Below are 23,221 nucleotides of genomic sequence, written 5' to 3'. Positions count from 1 at the left end.
ACACAGCGAATTTATCGTGAAAGTGTGCACCTCCACTAAGGATTTTTAGTAGGTATGTCTTTTTGTATGGAAAAAAAGTTGGATTTTCGGAAAAAGCTAGTTTTCTTTTTTGCTCCTACCATCATGTAGAATCACCTCCCGAAGTTACTGCACTTTGACCCCGGACACCCTGAATAATACATTTATTTTTAAATGTTCGAAGCTAGAGTCAAGTTAGCCTCTCAGAAGGTGGGCGTACTGTACAGGGCCTGCAGATACTTTAATAGTACACAACTGGTGATGAATTTGGCAGCTATCTCTGCTCTGGAGCCCCAAAATACCGGAAAAAAACCCTTGATTCTGTGCAGAAACAGGCTGTCTGTTTAATAGATTCCCCTATCTTAACAAGCGAATTGCAATTCTTGGAGCACAGGCGTCAGGTAGGTATGCTATCCTCGTTCTACCGTAATCGCAATGGAAGACTCTCAGAGAAACACGACAAACGCACGGCCATCATATGTACACAGTTGACATTTGTCAAGGGTCGAGAACATATGAGAACAGGTCGCTTCAAAGACTCGTTCTCGAGTTCAACAGCTCGGATATGGAACGATTTGCTGACCTCCGTGTTTCATCCCTCCTGCAACATGGATCTCTTCAATTACCATGTTAACTCCTTCTGCTCTTCAAAATGCCTCCTGCGCGGGTTATTGTAAAAATTAAAAAAAATAATAATAATTGGTTTGACTGAGGATTGAACCTTCCTACCCAGGAACTGGAGTCAACAACTCTACCAACCTCACCAAATACCAATCGGGTAGGACTGACATTTATTTAGTATATTAACTGCTTTAATATCAGAAATGAGAATAAAGAATAGAGAAATGCGTGTGTATATGTGATTTTCATCAAAATTTGATAGAATGCATTGTCATCGACAACGAGTCTTTGTGCTGAGTTACAGCTCGATCGGATGTCGGAAACTAGGTTAATTTTCACTTCCAAGATTAGCATTCATTCTTTCCTGAAAAAAAATTAAATTGAAATAAATGTATTTAAAAAATGATAACTCGGTTAATTATTTTTACACAAAATTAACAAAAAAAATCATTGTGTGCAATTTATTCCATCAACAAATAAACAGACAATACAAAGCAAACCATTACATTATAATTATATACCAACAAATTTTCCTGTTTCCAATATTAATATGAAAACATATGAAACTGCTTACTGCGATTGAAAGCAAATGAATCCACCTAGCTTTCAACAAATATCCCATATTTTTAGGTTCCATAAATTTGACACATTATGGCAAGCGATCGCTCAAAACGTTTTGGCAAACTTGGCATAATATGCCAAAAATCGCTCTAGTGGGTATTAATGAAAAATACAACCAAATAGCATTACTTGATTGACGAATCTTACAGGATTTGAGAATATGCACTTCAATGTAAGTTTGTGTTCAATAATTTATTATAAACTGCAATAAACACTCAATCGATCAATAGGTTTGGCCTAAAATTCAAACAAGATTTCATAGAAATGTGATACATCATCTGTAAACAAATAATAAAATAAATCAATTTTTAGCATTGTCTTGATAGAATTGTTTTTTTACGTGAAACAGCACAAGAGCAACTGCTCGCAACCCTCTGGAACCAGTGAGACTATGGTATCCCCAAATAGGGTATGTTGTGATGCTGAAGGTAGTGTGAAGGGGAAGGAGATGGGGAAGAGGAAGGAGGGGTGAAAATACCTGAGTATTCAGATCTGGTCACCAAACATGGCCAAAGCTTTTTCAAGAAAAGTTTCAATTCTGAATGGTGGTAACCAGGGCGATACTGAGAATATCTTCCACTTTAGAAGGTGTCGCAAATATACTATATATGTATTATTTTAAATTAGTAATTTGTGAAATAACACAAATTATTCAAATAAATTTTACTTGCGCACGCCGGGATTTGAACCCGCGACCTCCAGCTTGCTAGTCGAGAGCCTTACCTCTCGACCATGGAGGCCGTCAAAATTTCTCAATCCAATAGTCGCAATTATGTAGTAATTAACATCATTTATATAAATAACTTTACCTACAAATCTTAAAATAAGAGAGAATCAATATAGATTGTGATGTATTGTTAACAAGGTATTCAGCTACACGTGTGTAGGTGGTTACATATTTTAATAATTCTAAAATACGCCATTGCTTCTATACAAGGAAACTTTACAATAATAATTGTCTATAAATGTCTCGGTTATAATAATATCAATTATATACATAAACACAATGCCTTGATTCCGAACTACAGAACAAACTTAGCACTGAAACAATATTATATCAAATTATTAAAAGCAATAATTATTAGCTTGAAACACCCATACAAATTTTTTTAAATCTTCCGTGAAAAAATAAACGCCGCCAACGGGGATTGATTAAGCTGCTCTATTGACCGGCAATCAGAAAGTGGCATTCATTTTTTCTAGTAAGTTTTTAAAATTAATTATTATTGTAATAATGTGCTATGCATAAAAATCTTGTCTGTAAACATTAGTTAATCATTAAAAATATAAAAAATAATAATATTATATCAGTGGCACAGACATTAACCTCTAAATTTCCATCAAATATAATGTGCAGTTCAAGAAATCTGTGCCTATTTTACAGTCAGTCCATAAAAGTTGAAAAGCAAATTATAATTTAAGTTATTGCAATTTATTAAATGGTAATTTATTGCATTAAAAAAATTTACATGAAAAATAACAAAAAGTATTTATGTACATACTTGTTAAAAGTTAACATTTTCGATAAATTTGTGTTGTTTTTTTATCATAATCGTTCGAAATTCATCTAAATATTTAAAAAATAAATTTTGACTGGCCAATTTAGTTTGTTCATCGATGTCCTTTACTCCTAAGCTATATGCAAAAATTAACCTTGCAGTGTACAGTTTCTCGGAGAAGTATTGATGGTTTGGCTTCAAAAGTTGTGCTCTAAAAGTTATGTCAGCTCGGAATCAGCTACTGATAAGTCAGTTTACTCTTGAGATGATTTTTCATAAAAAAACCAGTGCTAAACAAATATTATTACTGGCCAAAAGTTTTGTACAATACCGCCTACGGTACATGAGATAGGATTATGAAACTTCATGAATTTTTTATGAATTATTTTTATATGAAACAACAAAAAAGTGAGGTGGCAGAAACATTTGTCTAATAAAATGCGTGTGTTTTTTTATATTTTTTTTGTTATCAGTAATTTTAGTAACAAAAACCGTAAAGTGTGTCAATTTTATTTATTTTTTTATGTTTGCATTCATGATTTTAATATTTCAAAAAATATATGTTAATTTCTAATACTAATATTTAAAAGCGTATTTCATCAACTTTCAAAAACAGTTTTTAGTTTTCGGATACGTTCAGAAATATTCTATTTATTTGGATTTTATTATAAGCGGAAATACTCGGACCTTCTGTCAAAATATGGTAGAGGCCTGAGGGTCTAAAAGTTAAAGATAGATGCAATTCTTTTTGTTGTAAATATTCAAATATAACCGATTGCAACACTACAAATTTAAAACATATTAATATAGTTTATTTATATTAGTATAATAGTTAGGATCTTAAACACTAATCATTTACACAATTAAATTAGTGTTTAACACAGCCTCTTTTTGACCAACCACCCAATCAGATATCTTTCTACTTGTATATCATAAACCTCCGTAAGAAGAGCTACATGCAAAAATAAATGACATAACAAAGAGCGCCTGAAACATTTCAGATTACTGGTCACTCACTTTTTCGACACACCAGATCAGGTAAAGGTTCTTTTATCTTTTACATTCAATATAGAAAGCTCCAGTATCAACTCATATTCTGCAACATAACATTGGGTCAGCCCTGAGTCATACAAGTCAGCACTCGGAGTGGACTACTACCATTGGGCCTACACAGGACTGGCCGTGGATAATATCAACCAATCTAACTGTTTTACACGGTAAAACCTGCATAAGAAATATAATAAGAAGTTCTCGAATTAAAGGAAGGCGTAATTTGAAACCCACAAACATTTTGCCATATAAGAAGTTTTATTTTGTGGTCCCTTGAAAACCTAATAAGAAGTTTTCAGGCATGAACAATAGAAAGAACCTGCTTTTAGTATTACATACTTAGCCCGCATATAATAATTATAAACCGTTCCAGAAACAAGCAAGATATTCAGAATAAGAAATGTTTAACATTCAATATTCATCATCTTGAAGGGTTTCACTCTACCTCTTCTTCTTCAGCTTCCTCGCCTTCGGGGGCTGTGTTGGCCCACCAGGTGAGGAGGCCCAGGCCGGGCTCGTTGATGCCGGCAATGAGGCGGTAGGGCACGCGAGCCCCCGAGCCCTCCTCCTCGCCCCCGGGAGCCAGCGGGGGGCCCACAGGGGAAGTCTCTTGGAAACCTTCGGATGTGACGCGGAAACGGATCGTCTCACCTGAGGAAAGGAGTTACATTCATTTATAAAGCTAAACTAATTGCCATTAATTTATTTATACGGTTAACCTTCAAACAGCATCTCCAACCTTGAAAAAAAAAAATTTTGTGGAGTTAATCTGATCTATGCGGCTCTCGCATACCTGATCCATTGGCGGCCATTTACATATTAGATCTGGAATATGTGATCCATGAAGTTTCACTAAAACATATTGTCTATCTAGTGTAAATTGTCTAAGAGAACATCTTTTCTGATTTCGTTCACCTAAAACTTGCGACTTGAGGGAGAGGTTACAGATGTCATTTTATGTCTTAATATATTTGTTTATTTTAACAATATTAAAATCAAAAGTGGCTTATAGGACTGCTTACTGGCTTAGGTTGATACGGAAACCAGTCATTCTTTAGTATATCACAAACGAAACTGACATTGTGACGTTTGAGATTGTTTTACACAACAATAACTTCAAAATAAAAGAAATGGGTGTCTATAATCGAGCGAGAACCAAAGACAATTTTTAATGTAAAGCTGTATCAAATACTTACTTGTAACATCCTTGATATTATTATATGAGCTAACCCATAGATGGCACTAGTCTAGTCTATTATCTATTACCCGTAGATGGCGTTAGCTGTCGAGAATAATAGGATAATAAATAAGGTAGCAATTTCAAGGTCGGGGTCCACATTATTCCAACCGTCTGCTAATTAAGATATCAGAGCCGTTGTAAATCTATCACAATAAAGTCCAAAGTGTTTTGTTGAAGCTGGAGTTTTTATTAAGAATTTGAGATAATCCTGGAGACACAACAGTACTTACACAGGATAGCTTTACAGTAAAAAAAAAGGAGAAATATAATATTTTATGTAATTTTAAAATGTCATTTAGGACAGTTTTACAGAATACAGACCAGCTGTTTCTGCTATCGTGGTACGAGAACACGCCGTCGGATGGAATGCAGGAAAACACTTCTTCTTCTTGACATATAAATTTATTAATTCACAATATAATTGCAGAGGATCTTATTTCCTCCGCTCAAACTTAAACTGAAAGAAATAAAGGTCTAGTTTCCTTTATTCTTCATGGTTTTCTCTAGGTTTACATAAACCTAGTAATTATCTCACGACTGACTGCATAGGTACGCATGTACCTACCAGTTATTTCAACACTAGCTCCTGCGTAGGTACGCCTGTACCTACCAGTTATAGCAATACTGCCATTTTCTGGGAGGTATCTGTATTTAAACTAAATTCTTGAAGGACATATTACATAAATAAAGTTGTTCCACCCGCTCGTCGGAAAACAACATTCTTAAACATAAAAGATAATGCACTTAACTATCCTAAATAATACAGACGTGACTTAAACAATACAAATATTTTAAAGGAATTATTTTAAGGGAGATGAAACTTTATTTGGGGTTTTTATTAATATGGGACAGGGGTGGGAAAGATATTGGAAAATATTTTTAAGCATAATGGTTTAACTAGGGTGATCATAAAATGTCACGAATTCTTAAATCATAAATGATACACAAACAAGACAATATTTTTATAAAAATACCAGGCCAATGAATTGTTTTATTGTAGGGTCGAATGTGCAAATGTGGGAAACTATGCTAACTTTGAAAAATACGAACTGTGGGAACTGGCCTGAAGGCTAAATTTTATTGAGCAATATGTAAAAGTCGCATTCTGGAAGATCCACCAGCGTTTCCTAAACCTTTTTAGTCTTGTTACCGCTATGACCGATCAAGGAAACTGATTTTACTCCCTCCACTTTAAAATCAAACAATTTCAAACAGTTCTTACAATTTTATTTACTTTAATTTTATTTGCCTTATTACCCCCGCAGAATAGTTATTTTACTCCCGCGATGGTAATAACCCCCAAGTTAGGAACTGCTGATATAGACAATGTATGTTAGTGAAACTTCATGGATCACATATCATACACATACCATACTATTCTTCTATTAGAAGCTTTTGCTTGTGCATAGAAGAGTAATGTACCCTGGAAGAACCCTAACAACACGGAGTAAATAGAGTGGAGAATTTGGGCAATGTTGTGAGACTGGAGGAAGCAGTGGAGAGGAAGCAGGTTACTATATAATCTGTTGGATATGCTGATGAACAAGAGAACAAGTGGGAAGGGTGTGAGCTACAAGCATCAACAAAACTGGAGACATTTGCGGGAGGCCTATCTCCAAAGCTGTAAACAAAAAGGCTTACGAAGGAGAAGATATTCTTAGATTTAAGTGGTGTAATTTTACCTGCATCCATGAACAGGTCGTGAGCTTCACCATCGCCCACTGGATACTTCCAGACCCAGGCCTGCTCCGTCTCGTCGAATTGTGACGGATGCTGCAGCGCATTCACTGGGATCAATATGTCATCAAAGAAGCCCAGAGTGACTGGAAACATAAAAAGAAAATTAAAATACTACATAAATACAGATTAAAATCACCATGAAAAACAATTTGTTTAAAAAAATTACTATAAATTGTTTCTAATGTAAAGTGAAACAATTCTAACCTAACCTAGTTTAAAAATCAATAAAAAATATATTTGGATATGGAAGAATAAGTTATACCTACAGCTAGTAAAAGTGAAAGCATTTTTTTTCCTAGTGCCATCCAATCTTAATATATCAAAATCACGTGTTCGTACACGCTAATCTCTGAAACCGCTCAACCGATTTCAATAAAATTTTGTGAATGTGTATGGTTGGTTCCAGCTTGAAAGATAGGATAGTTTTGGACCCGATAGATGGCGCTGTTGTTGAGATATATATATTTTTTAAATATTATTCAGATTCCTCTCCAAAAATACATTCAAACACAAATTTTAATTTCTCTATTCGCTAGACATAGAAAGTCCATATTTATCCCATGGCCAATTATACGTCGCATGCTTACGTGTGGGTAAACCATTGAATCTATTCATATTGGTAAAAGACGGATTGACAAAAAATATTGTTCACCAAATGGCACTACATTAAATTGAAATTCATTACTATAATTTAAAACAACAATATTGTTTAGACTTGAGAATCAACCTTTCTGTACCTCATTCATAACATTTAATTTTTATCCATTATCAATAAAGAATTAACATTTTATTTATTACACTTATATATGAGATGAATAAAAACGTAATAAAAAATGTATATTGAAAGTGTTTTCTATGGATCGTATTCGTACGGCAATCTGTCAAACTGTCAAAGACTTACGAGTATACTTCAAGACAGTTTTAAGTATACTTCAAGACAGTTTTAAGTATACTTCAAGACAGTTTTAAGTATACTTCAAGACAGTTTTAAGTATACTTCAAGACAGTTTTAAGTATACTTCAAGACAGTTTTAAGTATACTTCAAGACAGTTTTAAGTATACTTCAAGACAGTTTTAAGTATACTTCAAGACAGTTTTAAGTATACTTCAAGACAGTTTTAAGTATACTTCAAGACAGTTTTAAGTATACTTCAAGACAGTTTTAAGTATACTTCAAGACAGTTTTAAGAGTATAGAACGGTGCCGGTCGGTATTTTCTATCGTACTGAACAATAATCACAATCTGCTGAAATGATTGATATCAAATGAAAAGTCAAAACAATATCTGCAATGCATGTGACTTGTGCATGTATTCTATGTATGTCAAATACATAAAATATCCGACAACAGCGCCACCAGATAAAAGGCGGTCTACATAAAACAAGGTCTATATAAAATGCGGTCTACATAGAAGGCGGTCTGTGGCAGGACAATGTCTACCCAGGCCCACTAAAATACAAGACCCGTCTTATTCATAATAATCTAACAAATTTTATGAAAAAGATAGCCATTCAAAGAATATGTGTAATAGCAATGTGAACAAACTGCTATATATGTACGTCCACTGGACCTAGCTTAGCAAAACCACACCCGATGTATCAGTATCTTTACTATATTAATTCATCCAAGATGCCACCGCTGATAAATTACCCACAGTAATTCATTAACTATACATTTCAATGTAGACTGGTAAAATAAAACGTGATCCAAGCAAATTAATTTGCGCCTTCATTGAGCCTAAAAAATCTTAAATAATTGAAAAATACAGCTATGTATTAGTAACTTTGAAGAAGCAATGAACGCATGGACATTAGAATAAGGACTAAAATAATAAACCCCTTAGAAAACAGTGAGGCCGTCATCCCATGGGTCAGGTCGGAATCAACATAAACCGAGTGCTGTAAGACCCAGCGCAGAAAAGTAAAGTTTGCGGTAAATATGCAGAAAATATGGACAAACACAATATGCACATTTTATTTTAAAAACACTAAGTGGTAGTTAGATAATAATGAGAAGGAAGTATTTCAGTTTACGGAAACAGAAAATACTACATTTTAATAGGAATTTCGTTTAAAAAATAGGTAAATATTCGGGATCGCTGGTTAATCAAAAGTAAAAAGTAAAACCTTTTGATTCACCTTAATTACTATAAAAGGCAACTATCTGCATTTAGGAAATTTTTAATTCTAATTTTTTTACGATTGTATGTACCTACGTACGATTTTTTTCTAAATAAAACCTTTTAATTCACCCTAATTACTATAAAATATGGCCAGCGATCCCGAATAATTACCAGTTTTTTTTAACGAAATACCTACTAAAATGCATTATTTTCCATTTCCATAAACTGAAATACTTCCTTCTCGTTATTATCTAACTACCACTTAGTGTTTTTAAAATAAAATGTGCATATTAAGCATGTCCTTATTATATAAATACCATGATTGCTAAAGTACGTAGGTGCAGCCATTGAGGGACTTTTCTGCATAGAGTCTTACAGCATTCTATTTATTTCGAATCAATCAATGAGACAACGGGCTATCTTTTAATTAAAACACACAGGATGAAATTTACTATTCCGCAATAATAATTTTTTTAACACACATTTTGAAATTATGGAAAGGCGAAAACTAGGGGGATAGCACTTACCGTGAACGCCTTCTCTACTGCAGCTCCTAATCTTTCCAACCAACACTTCTTCCAGTACTGGCCTGAACACAATATACCTAAAGTTCACCTCCGTGTGCGAAGCCCCATCTCCAGGAAATATATACGAATGACCTAATTTGGTGATATCAAACAGAGCGATGCACAAACCCACGTTCAAAACCACCTGAAATAACGAAATAAAGCATTAAAAATGAGATTTACAACACAATACAAATTATAGAGGTTATGATTATTTGTTACTTACTTTATTCGCTAATTTTCTATTAAGTTCACTAGTAATTGCATCAGTTAATTTTAAATGGAATAAATCAGGCGGGATCCGAGTGATATGCTTCATCTCAGCTAGCACAAACATTGTAGAATTTGTTTGAATAGAATACCATGCCGGAAAATGTTGTCAAAATTCTAAACTGTCATAATTTCATTAATTTCTGTCAAACACATCAGTGTTGCTAGATTATACTCACAAATTGACAACATAAGAAAAATAATCCATAGAAAAGTGCTTACTTTATTTTATATTCGACTAACTTCACTCCTGTTATTTAATTTCTCGATGGTGTTTGAGGTTAGGTTAGATATTTTGACAACCGAAAACCGGTAGATCAACTAATTAAATTTTCTGTCGTTTATAGCAACAGACGTCGAAGTTTTATAAAATATGACCAACAATTTGTCCGTCATTGTGTTGACGCCGAACGGCAGGAGAAACACAGTCAAATGTAATCCAAATACAACTATCTTACAGGTACAAAAGTTATTTTATTATCTTCTAAAGTCCGACTGCATTCCGAAACTGTCAAGTCATTACAAACAAAATTTTCAATATCAATTTAAAAATATTTCTACGTGATTTTTAATAAATTTTCATCAGTTTGAAAATTTGATTTTAAAAGTTGCACAATTCTTACTTTTTTGTGAAATTAATAATTCATAATTTTTAAATATTTATTGCTGATCGATCACGTTTTGAAACCCAAATATCTTTGCCGTCGGAATTTTTTTATTATTTTTGTTGAACAAGACGGAATAGAGAAGCGCTGTAAGTATTTCAATGGTCCCTTTTCTCAAAATAAAGTATTTAATTGTATTTTCTCTGAAGGAGAACACTTCTTAAAATAAGCACTTAAAAATATTTAAAGCATTCACGAAATTTAACCAGTTGGTACTTTCTTTTCTTTTTATTCTGTTACTAATTAATTAGATCAGAGCATCTTTAATTTAACTGTTCATCTCCCTTCATTTGACTTCTTTAATCACCTAAGTAAAGGGGTAGATCTACAAAAGCCATTACCTAAATACCCAATTTCTGTATTTAAAAAAACATTAATCTGATAAAATAATTTCAGATTTTAGAACAAACATGCACAAAGCATGGCTTCCAACCAAATGAGTATGATTTGACACACCACAACCACGTCCTGGATGTCTCCACTACACTGCGCTTCTCCGGGCTGCCTAACAATGCTTTTCTTGAAATGGCAGAGACCAAAAAAATCAGGACAGAATCTGAGGTTATTTTGGGCCTTCAATTAGAAAACGGTACATATATACCCACATTAGAATAATATAAGAAATAGAATTACTGGCAACATCTGCCCGAATTTGGAATGGTAATATGTATTTATGAAAATTCGACATTTTAATGTTATTCCTGATTGTTTATTTGTTCTTTTTTTCCAGGAGAACGTATCATGGGTAACTTCACCCCATCAACAAACCTCCTCAGCATCTTGACAACATTAGTACCGACCCAATGTGCCCCAGAACTAAATCCAGTCATCATTTACATGAGAAGAGAGGTGTACGGGGCAGATTTGCTCAAGGAAACCACTCTGAAAAGTCTAGGCCTAACGGGGGGCAGGGCAGTCTTGAGACTTATTCACAGGACTCCAGAACAACTGAAAGTGTAAGTTTGCATCACTAAAAGAACGCCCGCAGACGAGAGACTTAAGTCGCGGCAAATGTTGGAAAACTACTCCAAAATTCATTTGAATTCAAGAAAGTCTCTTCTTTCATATACCGTAATCGATTTATATGTGGCAACTGTTGCAATGCAACTGTCTCCGCAAGTAAAGTCTCTCGTCTTAAAATATTCAAATTTTATCTGCTAATATTACACTTTTTTTTATAATTCTTTTCTTTCAATTGAGCACTTATGTGGAAAACAGCATTATAAAAATAACACAGCAAAAATCGTATTAAAATCTCAACCACAGATGGCAGTGCAAGGCTTCTGGTGACACCCGGTAGCGCGCTCTTTTTCCAAATAACGGTAAAGTCAAGATAAATCGCCCATTACATTAAAACAGGCGATTTGTGAGTTTGGCTTTTGGCATATTTGTGAATAATCACAAATATAAAACTTTATTACCATAATAAATAATAAAGTTTTATGTCAGAATTGTGTTATTTGTGTCGTAACATGTCTGGAATTTAATTTTATGGAAATTTTTATTTAAAATCTAAAAAAAATGATTTGTGGAAAAATTGTGTTTTTTTTTTCTTTTACGTTTTTTGTACTTAAAACTTATGAACAAATGGACATAAAATTGTGTTGTCTATTAGTTGAATAATCTTATTATGTATAAATTTATTTAACTTTCAGTACACTTTATCACTACAATCAAATGAAATGTTCAACAGCCAACATTTCAGAACTCAGTTTTCACATAACGCTGTTTTTAACTCTTTGCACGCGGCTGTATCAACTGTTGTTACGGCAAAAAGTCTATACTCACACGCGGCTGTATCAACAGTTGATACGGCAACTTTGACGGCCGATATTCCCGCTCTCTTTTGTCATAAATGTATTTCTTGCTCACTTGGACATTTGTAGAACTATCACGATGCTGACATCTACAAGAATTTCTCAAAAATAAAATTGTATTTCATAAAAAAAGATCGATAACCAAGTGCGCCTCTTCGCGCCTTTTAGTCCTTTAGTTTACATTTTTGTCAACGGATGGCGTTAGTACTAGTTTGTCATTCACAACTTTTCATAACTAAGAATGAGAAGTGATCATGGTGTCCCACTTGTGTCTATCAACGCAGTGGCCTAAGTACACACACACCGAGAGTGGTTTATTTATGACGCCGAGTGAATGGCGGGACCACATTCAAAAGATACGGTACGTCTTTGTATGAAATTTTATGTTTTTGTTTTTATAAACATCTAAGAGTGTTGACACACGAGGATTTGTTTTCATATTGTGGAGAATAATCTGTTCTGTCTATATAGTCCAATAAATCATGCCAGAATGCTATAATTTGACATTTAATTGCATGCATAGGTATTTGAAAATATGTACCGCGTACGGGTATAGATAAAACGGAGCAAATTAACGCGTTCAAAAGGTTAAGCATAAGCTCCATTATTATTTCGTCCATGGTTTTTATTACATGCTTTCTGAGTTTTATTATCATAGCAAATATTACAATTTGTTTTAAAGAGAATTTTATACACTTCTGTATAATTTTTTAATGCTTATAATAATGGATGTCTTTAATTTTCAGACAAGCAAATGTATCTGCGGCAAAAGTTTATAGACCGAAAAATGAATCTAGTGAAATATCATTCAATGCATCATCTGTTTTATCTTCGACCAAAATCAGCAACGAACAAACAGAAAGTGTCGATAATCAAAAGAATGAAGTTCACAATAATGACTCCAGCAGCAGTTTTTCATCCTGTACCGGGAGTGTTTTAAACAATACTTTAAAGTCCATTCCCGATTCTGTGACAAAAAGCAGTAGTACAGAAGATGAAAGCATGGACACCACGGAGTCTAGTAATATGGTGACGGGAACTAATGCCACAATGGAGACTGAATTACCGACTGCCGATAGTGATAATATTGAAGAAAAACAGGATGATTCTCATTTGGAAGAAGAAATTATTGTTGTAAGTTTATCATTATTATTTATTTACTTCATAATAATCAATATGATAATCTCTACATCGCCCTGATCATGAAATATCGCCATTATGAATCAAAAATTGCTTGAAATTACGGTAAAGTTTCCTATCTCCGCTTACTGTTAGATACGCCCAAATTATTGAAGTAACTTCTCGTTTCAACTTATTAGTGCAAGAAACAACTATTTACATTGGGCAACATGCACAAAATAGATTATTAGAATCTTAGTTTTGTGATGATTTGATCAAACCTTTTTCTGTTTCACATTTATTATTTGAGAGTCATTATAACATTGTCTTCAATAATTAAATAATTTGAGAGTCATTAATATTGTCTTCAACGATTAAATAACTGGAGAGTCGCTAATATTGTCTTCAAGGATTAAATAACTAGAGAGTCGCTAATATTGTCTTCAATGATTAAATAATTTGAGAGTCGTTAATATTGTTTTGGATGATTAAATAACTAGAGAGTCGCTAATGTTGTCTTCAATGATTAAATAATTTGAGAGTCGTTAAAATTGTTTTCAATGATTAAATAACTAGAGAGTCGCTAATAATGTCTTCAATGATTAAATAATTTGAGAGTCGTTAAAATTGTCTTCAATGATTAAATAACTAGAGAGTTGCTAATAATGTCTTCAATGATTAAATAATTTGAGAGTCGTTGTTTAAATGATTTGTGCATAATAATAAGAAGTAAGTGGAGTAAGGAAATTACTGTCGCCGTGTTTAGTTTCCAGACCTGAATAGCCAGGTGCTTTCCAACCATCCTCTCCACTTCCTTAGCTTGCTCTGAGCAGTTGGGATTCTTATAGAACACACACTGTGTAGACCTTTTCTGTTACCTAATGGCTAGTTGATTATGATTAACTGTTTTCTTGCTGCAGCTGGGTGAGAGAAACGCACTGGTGTTCTCCCAGAACATGTCCTCGCGACTGCCCTACGACGACCTGCCTGATGATTTCTACGACCTCTCGGTCAATGAGGTCAGGAAACTGTTCACCGAGCTGGGCAAGAGGAGGGAGGAGCTGGAGAACACTCCGCTTCAGACAGAGGCCCTCAAGAACTTGGAAGTCAATCGAAGGGTTTGTGATTTACTTTCACGTACTCGTTTATTTAAGCTGGACAGATATTCTATAAACTTAGGTTCATCAATGAAATATGAAAATCACAGCACATTAATCAAAAAAATCATTCCAATTTCATAGTTGAATCGGAAACCCATCTTTTCAACGAGGCGTTTTTTCAGTGGCATCGGGCCAATGCAAGTGCGGTATCTCCTCGCATTGCTTCTACACTTGTTTTCCCACAATTTTTTGGGACAACCAGTCTTTACGTTATTTAAAAAACGTACTCGCACCGGATGGTAATCATATTCACGGGTCTGTACTATTAAATTTCAGAAACAAATATGTAGTAATTAATCTTTGTTCCATGCACTAGTGACTGCAGAAATGCCTATGTTGAAATGTTTATAAATAAATAATGAACCTTCCCCCAGGTGATAAGCCAGCTCCACGACTACAGGAAGGTGGTTCTCAGGATCCTGTTCCCTAACCGCACCGTCCTGCAGGGAACGTTTGGGCCGCTGGACACCCTTCAAACAGTCCGCAACTTCGTTGCCGATTACTTGCAGAGTCCTTCCGAGCCCTTCGACTTATGTGAGTTTCTTTTATCTATTTACTTAGCACAATAATTCTGGTGGTATAGATAATTTTTAATTTTATAAAATTTACTACGTATGTACTGCTATAAGTAAGATTAAGAAAGGTGTGCTTACATGGTGTAGGTATGTAGAGAGAATGAATGAAGGAAAAAGTACAAGAAGAATATATGACCCAAATGTGGTTGGTAGAGGAAGTTGGTGGACGCCCGAGGAAGACATGTAATAACTAAGTGAATCTAAAATCCGAGCCAGGTCATGTCAAGAGTTATAATAACAGAAGAGTCTGTATGAATGTGCAGAAGCAAGGAGTATGTATTGTGCCAAGACCGAGTTGTTTGGTGGTCCATCCCCTTTGCCTACTTTCAAAGAAAGGGTGTGATTGTTGGTTAGTTAAAGTTAAAGGGCGAATATCCATATTTTCAGTTTTATCTCCCTATAAAGTTTCCCTAAATTATATTTTTAATTGTTACATGGTAAGTAATAAGTTAGCACTGAAGCCAAATAGTCCAGTCAGTGGGGAGTTTTACCTTGCAAAAGGTTAGGTAGTAGCGATTTTGATATATGTTGTTAAGATTGTGACTCTAAGGAAAAAAAAAAGTTTTCGACCTTGGGAGGGTCGAGCTCGACCCGCCATCTTGGATTGAAGGTGCCAAAATTTGTTTTTTTCAAAATAATTGTGAAGTGGTCGTTTTTACAACCAAATTGTTGAACGCAAACTTAAAGACAACTAAATTACCTACATTTTTTATACATGGTATTTTTTTGTAAGTCTAATAGGTAACGAGTTACAGTGGCGGAAATGTGAATATTTTTCTAAAAAATGATGAAATTCCCAACTTTGTAATTTTTTCGGGTTATTCATTACGTAATTATAATAATTTTGTAAACTCATTTCCACACCACCATGAGGTATAGAACATGGCGCATTTTTTTATTGTGGTAACTCCAGTAGGTCTACTCCACAGATATACCAGCTATGGTAGATTTCGAAATTATGTTACATTACTATGAATTATGTTACTATAAATTATGTTACTTAATAACAGTCTTCGTCACCAATGTCATCATCTAACTCATTGCCTGTGATACTGAGATTCTGGGCTTTCATAGACAAAATCTCTTCTTCTTCGTCCTCGACATCGATGTGAACCTCTAGCGAATTTCAGCATGTTTGACCATTACAGCACCCACATACAATAGAACACTTCAATCCAGCTTTCGTGCAGCTACATGCAACGCCGCTTCCTTTTTTACAATTGCATGAAATAAATTTTAATAAAGTCTCGGGTGCTGGTTTCTTTGTCATTCTTACTGGAACAAGCCCGTTGGTGTCACGTTTCCAGCCCCAGTTTCTGGATTTTTTGGATTCCATACCATTTTTGGACTTGATGGTACGTTCTAAATGCATGGTACCGTGCAGCGTCGTTCGTTGGTGGCAAAGAGGCAAGATTGAATTTGCTTTTTGTAGTCGACTTTGCGAAACGTTTGTAGCGGACTTCTTCCAAGGTTTCCTTATCCATGTCACCCCCGTACAAATCAACAAGAAAGCGTGTTCTTGCAACTGCTATGTCTTCTGGTGTTGCATCGTGTTGTTTGAAGATTCCTATCATGGCATTGAGTCTTGTGTCGTTTTGCACAAGCGAACAAAATTTGGTTTTTCCTTGGTTGAAGAAGGGCGATGTTGTATCGCAGACGCTAAATGCCATGAAGAAACAGAATATTCTCAGCCGCCTCTTTGAATTTCACACTATTCGCGGAACACAGTCTTTCAAAAGTTTTGCCTCTCCCGGGTTTGCGAAGATATATACTACTTTTGGGTGGTGCTAATGCTGTAAGCAGAACTAGGAGATCAACGTCTTCGCCAATAATGAAAACAGCGTCATATGATGAACACAAGGAAATCGCAGTATTGACAATCGATTGACGTTCGATTGACAATCATCAGCATCTTCTTCAGCCTGCTTAACTGTAAAATCATCCTGTATAAATTGCTTTGTAAGCACCGAAATCAGACGGACTTTGTTATTTTCATTGGCTAAAAATCGTTCATGTGAAACTTGAACTGACATTGTTTCATCGAAAAGAACATCTGCAGACATGAGCATCCAGGCAACGTCCTGTAACCAGGACTCAATCAGTGTTGCCAAGTCAGCTGTAGACTAGGATCCCACTATAACAAATCAACGTCATCGAGTACACGGATGATGCTATATAAGTATATTGTAACGTATAAATACGTTAAAATGATATTGTGTAATACGTTCGTACAAAATTTATCAAGAAAACTGGACTTTTACAATTTTTTGTCAAAATTTTCTTCTTTCAACCGCTATAACTCGTTACCTATTAGACTTACAAAAAAAAACTTTCTACAAAAAATGTAGGTAATTTAGTTGTCTTTAAGTTTGATTCCAACAATTTGGTTGTAAAATCAACCACTTCATAATTATTTTGAAAAAACCAAATTTTGGCACCTTCAATCCAAGATGGCGGATCGAGCTCGACCCCCCCAAGGTCGAAAACTTTTTTTTTTCTTTAGAGTCCCAATCTTAACAACATATGTGAAAATCGCTACTACCTAACCTTTTGCAAGGTGGAGCCCTTTTTTATCCCCCACTGACTGGACTAAAAACGAATTGTTAAATTGTTGAATTGTTAGCAGACAAATCGCAAAGTGGTGTGAAAAGTTTAAAAAGCTCCTGTAAAATTGCGATTTGGTTTTTGGCCGTTCTTACAAAACACTGAAGAAATGATTGGCTTCACGAGGAATGCCCATATTGAAATTGTAACATTTTTTCAGACGTGACCCCTCCAAAGCAGATTCTGAAGCTGGACGCCACTCTGGTGGACAGCAACTGTGTCCCGTCGGCCCTGATCTACTTCGGGCCCAGCGGAGAAGCCTCGGAGGGCGGAGAGGTGTCCAGCCGACAGTACCTGAAGGATGAGATCATGTCCAAGCTGAGTTCACCGGAAGCAGCCTCGTTTTCAGCATCCAAGACAAGGTACAGGCATCATTTATGGTCATTAAAGTTCACTTCTTCAATACATAAAGCACCAATTTTATCACAATAATATGAATAAGTTTAAAATCAATAGGTAGCATATCATTTTAAATTGCATTAAAATATTGTGATACTTAACCTCCGGAAATGCGCTCGAGTTGTAATTTGGTCGCACTTTTCGAAAAAAGACAGTAAATTTTTTCAAATCATGTTTCCCGTCCTGGGTAGCTCAGTATCCTCAGGTTACTCATTAAGATGCGAAGTGGCGCAATAATCGGTGAAGGGAATCACGCTGGACCACGCAGTTCAGTAGAAGAAGAAAGTTGACGACCTCGAGGAAGATGGTATTTATAAAATTGGAAACTACCGTCCTATTTTTTATTAATTTGTTTTTGTCATTCCTAAGTGCTGTTACAGTTACAGTACTGTAATGCATAAGTAAGTTTTCCAAATCAGCAAACCAAAAAACACATTGGCATTCTGACTGATTCTTTAAATGATAACTACAAAATGATTGTTATATAAATTTCTAAATAAATACAGGGTTTTCCGATAAGAGGTGTTATTTTGAACAGCCCGCTATTTCGGTAGATGTTACTTTTGAAGCTGTCATTTTTTGACATTTGACAAGTATAAACTACGCCATTAATAAAAATGGAACGATACACGCTTCAACAACGCATTGAAATTATTAAAATTCACTTGAGTGAATCAAATGCAAATCATCTTGAGTGATGAGGCCCATTTCCACCTCAGTGACTTCGTCAACAAGCAACATTATCTGGGGCTCGGAAAACCCAAGAGTTATTGTTGAAAAGCCTCTCTATCCTCAACCTGTGACTGTTTGGTACGGTTTATGGTCCGACGGAGTCATTGGACCTTACTTTTTCGAAAATGAGGCTGGAGCAACAGTTACGGTGAATGGATTGCGCTATTGAGAGATGATTAATGATTTAATATGGCCAGAATTGGATGGTATTGATCTGGATAACGTTTGCTTTCAACAAGACGGCGCTACGTGCCACACAAGCAACGAAACCATTGATCTTTTACAATTGAATATCAAAATAACACCTCTTATTGGAAAACCTTGTATTTTGTCAAAAAATGAAGATCTACCTGTAATGAGTCCAATTACCATCAGGCACCATAAAAATGCAATTTTAAAAGTGTGCTTGCCTGAGGGTTAAGAACATTGACTCCGTTCCTTCCTTCTGACCTGGCACAGATTCACTTGATGGTGTTATATCTTCCTCAGGCGTCCGCACTTCTTCTACCATTCTCTTTGAGTTATACATTCTCCAGGCACCCATTCCTCCGATCATCTGATCTACGTGTCCAAACCAAGTGTCCCTTCACAAATGATACTTCACTCGAGTTAATTTACATTTAAGTTTATTTTTGTATTTTCCTTTTTCAATTTGGCCTACAAAGTTAGACTTTTATTAATGGTTAAAGCAATTTACTGATAAAATAATTGTGACAATTTTATATATTTTTTTATTTTTTATATTTTTTGTTGCTAAAATAGAGATATCATAGACTTACATTTCTAATGAACTCGGTTAGAAAACTTGAAAAATCATGAAATATGTCAATAATTTAAAGTAATGAAATACACATTTTAAATATTTAATAATTAATTTTTATTTTATTTTATTTGTGTACAAAAAATTTTACAACATTACAGATATTTTATCTAACTAATTGTAAAGTACCATTTTCACAGTGAGAATGTAGCGCCAAAAACCTTACAAACTCATTGAATTTTCCGAAGAATATGTCGAAATTTTTATCTAATATATTTAAATAGCGTATCTCTCTTCCCACGGGCGAATTCGGGTACAGATTTGTACGACTCAATCGGCAATATAATATGTTATGGTGACGTGCCCGAGAGTGAGACTCTGGGACAAATAAATTGATTTGCGCCAGAATCTCACCGTTAGAGACGAGGCCATTGATTAATTGAAATAAATATCTTAGCAACGCAAAACATCTACGAGTTTCTAGAGAATGGTAGTTAGTCATACCTAGAATAAATCTCGATGGATATAAATATGGATTTTTTATTTTATTTTTTATTTATTTTTTTTTTATTTAAGTACATAAAACAGGCATGGTGCCCAAGAATTTACATATATGGATGTTTAAATACATAATAACAACAAAAATAGTAACAAAATGAATAAGCTAAATATGCAGAAGTAAATAACAATTAAGAATGGGTAAAAGGTAAATACAAATATGTTCATAAACGATTTTTATTGTCACACCTGTACTGGTGAGACACTGATTAGGTAGGTACAAAGTTGCTTCTCATTAAATAAAGGGTTTCATCACAATATCAGCTTAATATGATTAAAGGTAATACATTTTTTTTGAAGTGTTTAAATTGGTCATTAAAAATGTCTATTACATTATTAGAGCCATGTATAATGTTATAATTTCTTAATGTTCGCGGTAGGCTTTAATATAGAAAATGTCGTTCATCCTCCTTGTTGATTTTCTTGATGGAATATTGATGTTAATTTGGCACAAAATGTTTGGTGTATCAACTGATGCATGTATAATTTTGTGTAGGAGCAGTACGTCAGAAAGTTTACGTCTGACCGTCAGTGAGTGTAGTTTGTAGTGCAAAATTCGGTCATTATATGTTCCAAATTGACCAGATAAACCTTCATGATAAGCAATTACACATGTTAGTTTCCTTTGTATGGATTCAATCCTATAATTATGAATCTCATAATTGGGAGACCAAATTGTTGATGCATATTCGAGAATACTTCGCACAATTGATTTATATAATGTCAAAGTTATTTATATGTTCCATAGAGGCGTAAAAATAAAAAACGTAGGAATTTTTTATGACTCTTTCTCTTTCAATGTTTAAAATATAGGATGCTTCAAGTATAAATTAATAACATTAATATTATTCTTTCCACAAGTGGTTCCAATTTTGAAAATGACATCCGAGAATGAAATGAAAAATTTCTCACAGGAATAACTAACGCACGTCATCACAGACAACCAAAATTAGTATGTTTGATAATTTGACTAATGATTGGTAATTTTCTGTTTTTCCAGAGGTATAATGAGTGTGAATGAGTCCAGATCATCGGAAAGTGCACCTACTTCATCGGGAAGTGATCCGGGCACATTCAAGAAGCCCGGCAGATCACAGCCCTTCAGTGTTCCGGGTCCCTCCAGGGCTAAGGACAGCAAGGTTCCCAAATGGTTCAAATCAGGCATTTAATCGTTTGTATTATGTTTACTATTATGTATTTATTTTTATATTGGGAACAATTTATTTCAATGTTTTTCTGTATGTACTATTTACCCACCAAACTATTGAATGTTATTCTTTTTGGCAAATATATTATATACGTACATAAAATTAAACAGTATTTTTTTTCATGCCTTTTTCTGAAAATGTATTGAAGGCATGGAATAAAGAATGTATCCAAGGCATTGATGTATTATACTAGATTAGCCCTGTCTAGTTAAATTCATTTTAAAAATAACGCCACGTAGCGTACGTCACAAATATGGAGATGAACTTAACAACCCAACTCTGCTTAAACTCCTTGTACAAGTGTTCAGACTCGTAAGCGAAACCACGGAGAATTTGTTGTCAGAGGTGTTGTAATATTGACATAATTCAAATTTAAATATTTGGAATTCGGTTTTCGGGAATTGATTGAAAAAATGAACTTGCCCAGCATAGCTGAGAAGCAAAATAGACCAACAAAAGGTAAAACGCAATGCACAGTGCCCATTTCGCATTGCGACATAATGCGTGGGCCTTTTCATAAATGTGAATGTGAACCAAACCAAAATTGTGTTGGGGTTATTTTTAAATGAATATGCCGTGTCTAGTCTAATTTAGTCTATGATCCAAGGCAATGACGTTGCAAAATATCTAGACTTGCTATTGTCTCACAAACTCTAGATAAAATGTGGCAAGTAAGAAACACTCTTATGTTTCCTGTAAATTCTTAATTCAAACATTGTTCATGTACGACAAAGATAGACATTCAAAGAATATGTGCGTATGAACGAAACAAACGTTAGTGGATGAAGTTGTCGTATTTTCGTCAAATACTACATTCAACATCTCGGGTGTGACAGAGATAACAAGATACGCTTACTCACTTACACTTTAAGACGAACGTGGAATACTGTATGAGACGGCCTATTGCTATTAGGTTGTCTTTCTATACTTATGTGTTGCTATGTTCACTTTCTCTAATGGCGCTGAAAATTTTCAGATAATTTGGTTAGGGATGTGTGACCGAAAAGGAAGTGTGGTTAAAGAAAAAAAGTTATTTATTTACTATATTTCTCTTGTACATTTTCATTACATAACATGGAATACATTTTCAATGATCCGTTTTAGTGCTAGAAAGTCATATTGATTCAAAAATTAGAAAATACGTCAAGAATATTTATAATAAAAATGGAAGTGTCACAATATTTATTTTCAAATAATAATTGTTTTAAATCCGTGATACCTACCTACTGGTCCTGAGTCGATCTATCATTTTAGATGACCCACTGGCGAAGGTCGAAAGGATTCAACCTTTGATCAATAGTAACTAACTAACTAACCATCACGCCGTTTCTCCGCAGGGGTAGGCAGAGAGGACGGACCACCAAACAACTCGGTCTTGGCACACACTCCTTGCCTCATTCACATTCATACATCGTCTCATACATACTCTTCTATTGTTCTGACTCTTGACATGGCCCGACTCAAGTATCTGATTCACTTGGTCGTGCCATGTCTTCCTCGGGCGTCCCCGACTTCTGCTACCATTCACATTTGCATCGTATATTCTCCTTACACTCCTTACTTCGCTCATTCGCTCTACATGCCCAAACCATCTAAGCGTCCCTTTCTTGATCTTACTCATTACGCCTACATCAGCCTTGCACTCTTTGCGGATCTCCACATTCCTCACACGATCATACATGGTTTTACCACACATACGCCTCAGGGATCTCATTTCAACAGCATTCAATCTACCTTCATCCTTTCTTTGCCAGTTCCACGCCTCACTTCCATACACCAGGGTAGGTACTAGCACTCCATTGTGGACTGCTAACTTCGCTTCTTTGGACAATTTTTTTTTTAGCGCCAACTGCGTTCAGTCCTCCATTAATGGAGT

The 23,221-nt window shown here is 34.8% G+C and overlaps 2 protein-coding genes across 2 annotated transcripts; one reads left to right on the top strand and one right to left on the bottom strand.

Moving 5' to 3' along the window:
• Window positions 1-1,079: 1,079 nt before the first annotated feature.
• Polr3H (RNA polymerase III subunit H) lies at window positions 1,080-9,871 on the bottom strand. Its single transcript, XM_089633915.1, has 4 exons — window positions 9,705-9,871; window positions 9,440-9,623; window positions 6,732-6,872; window positions 1,080-4,460 (listed from the first exon to the last, which is right to left on the bottom strand). Exons 1-4 carry the CDS (start codon window positions 9,813-9,815, stop codon window positions 4,246-4,248), a joined length of 651 nt encoding a protein of 216 aa, XP_089490041.1. The 5' UTR covers window positions 9,816-9,871; the 3' UTR covers window positions 1,080-4,245.
• A 156-nt stretch (window positions 9,872-10,027) lies between these two features.
• On the top strand, window positions 10,028-21,452 carry LOC149422702 (tether containing UBX domain for GLUT4). The gene is made up of 8 exons (XM_089633914.1): window positions 10,028-10,208; window positions 10,810-11,002; window positions 11,144-11,369; window positions 12,977-13,364; window positions 14,270-14,467; window positions 14,884-15,043; window positions 17,849-18,050; window positions 21,138-21,452. The coding sequence occupies exons 1-8, from the start codon at window positions 10,122-10,124 to the stop codon at window positions 21,304-21,306; spliced, it is 1,623 nt and encodes a 540-aa protein (XP_089490040.1). The 5' UTR covers window positions 10,028-10,121; the 3' UTR covers window positions 21,307-21,452.
• The last annotated feature ends 1,769 nt before the right edge of the window (window positions 21,453-23,221 follow it).

This window comes from Hesperophylax consimilis, chromosome 7 (genome assembly GCF_061612785.1).
Source record: "Hesperophylax consimilis isolate HC1 chromosome 7, BYU_Hcon_1.0, whole genome shotgun sequence".
Classification (NCBI taxonomy): Eukaryota; Metazoa; Arthropoda; class Insecta; order Trichoptera; family Limnephilidae; genus Hesperophylax; species Hesperophylax consimilis.
This window is presented reverse-complemented; position numbering and strand designations above follow the sequence as displayed.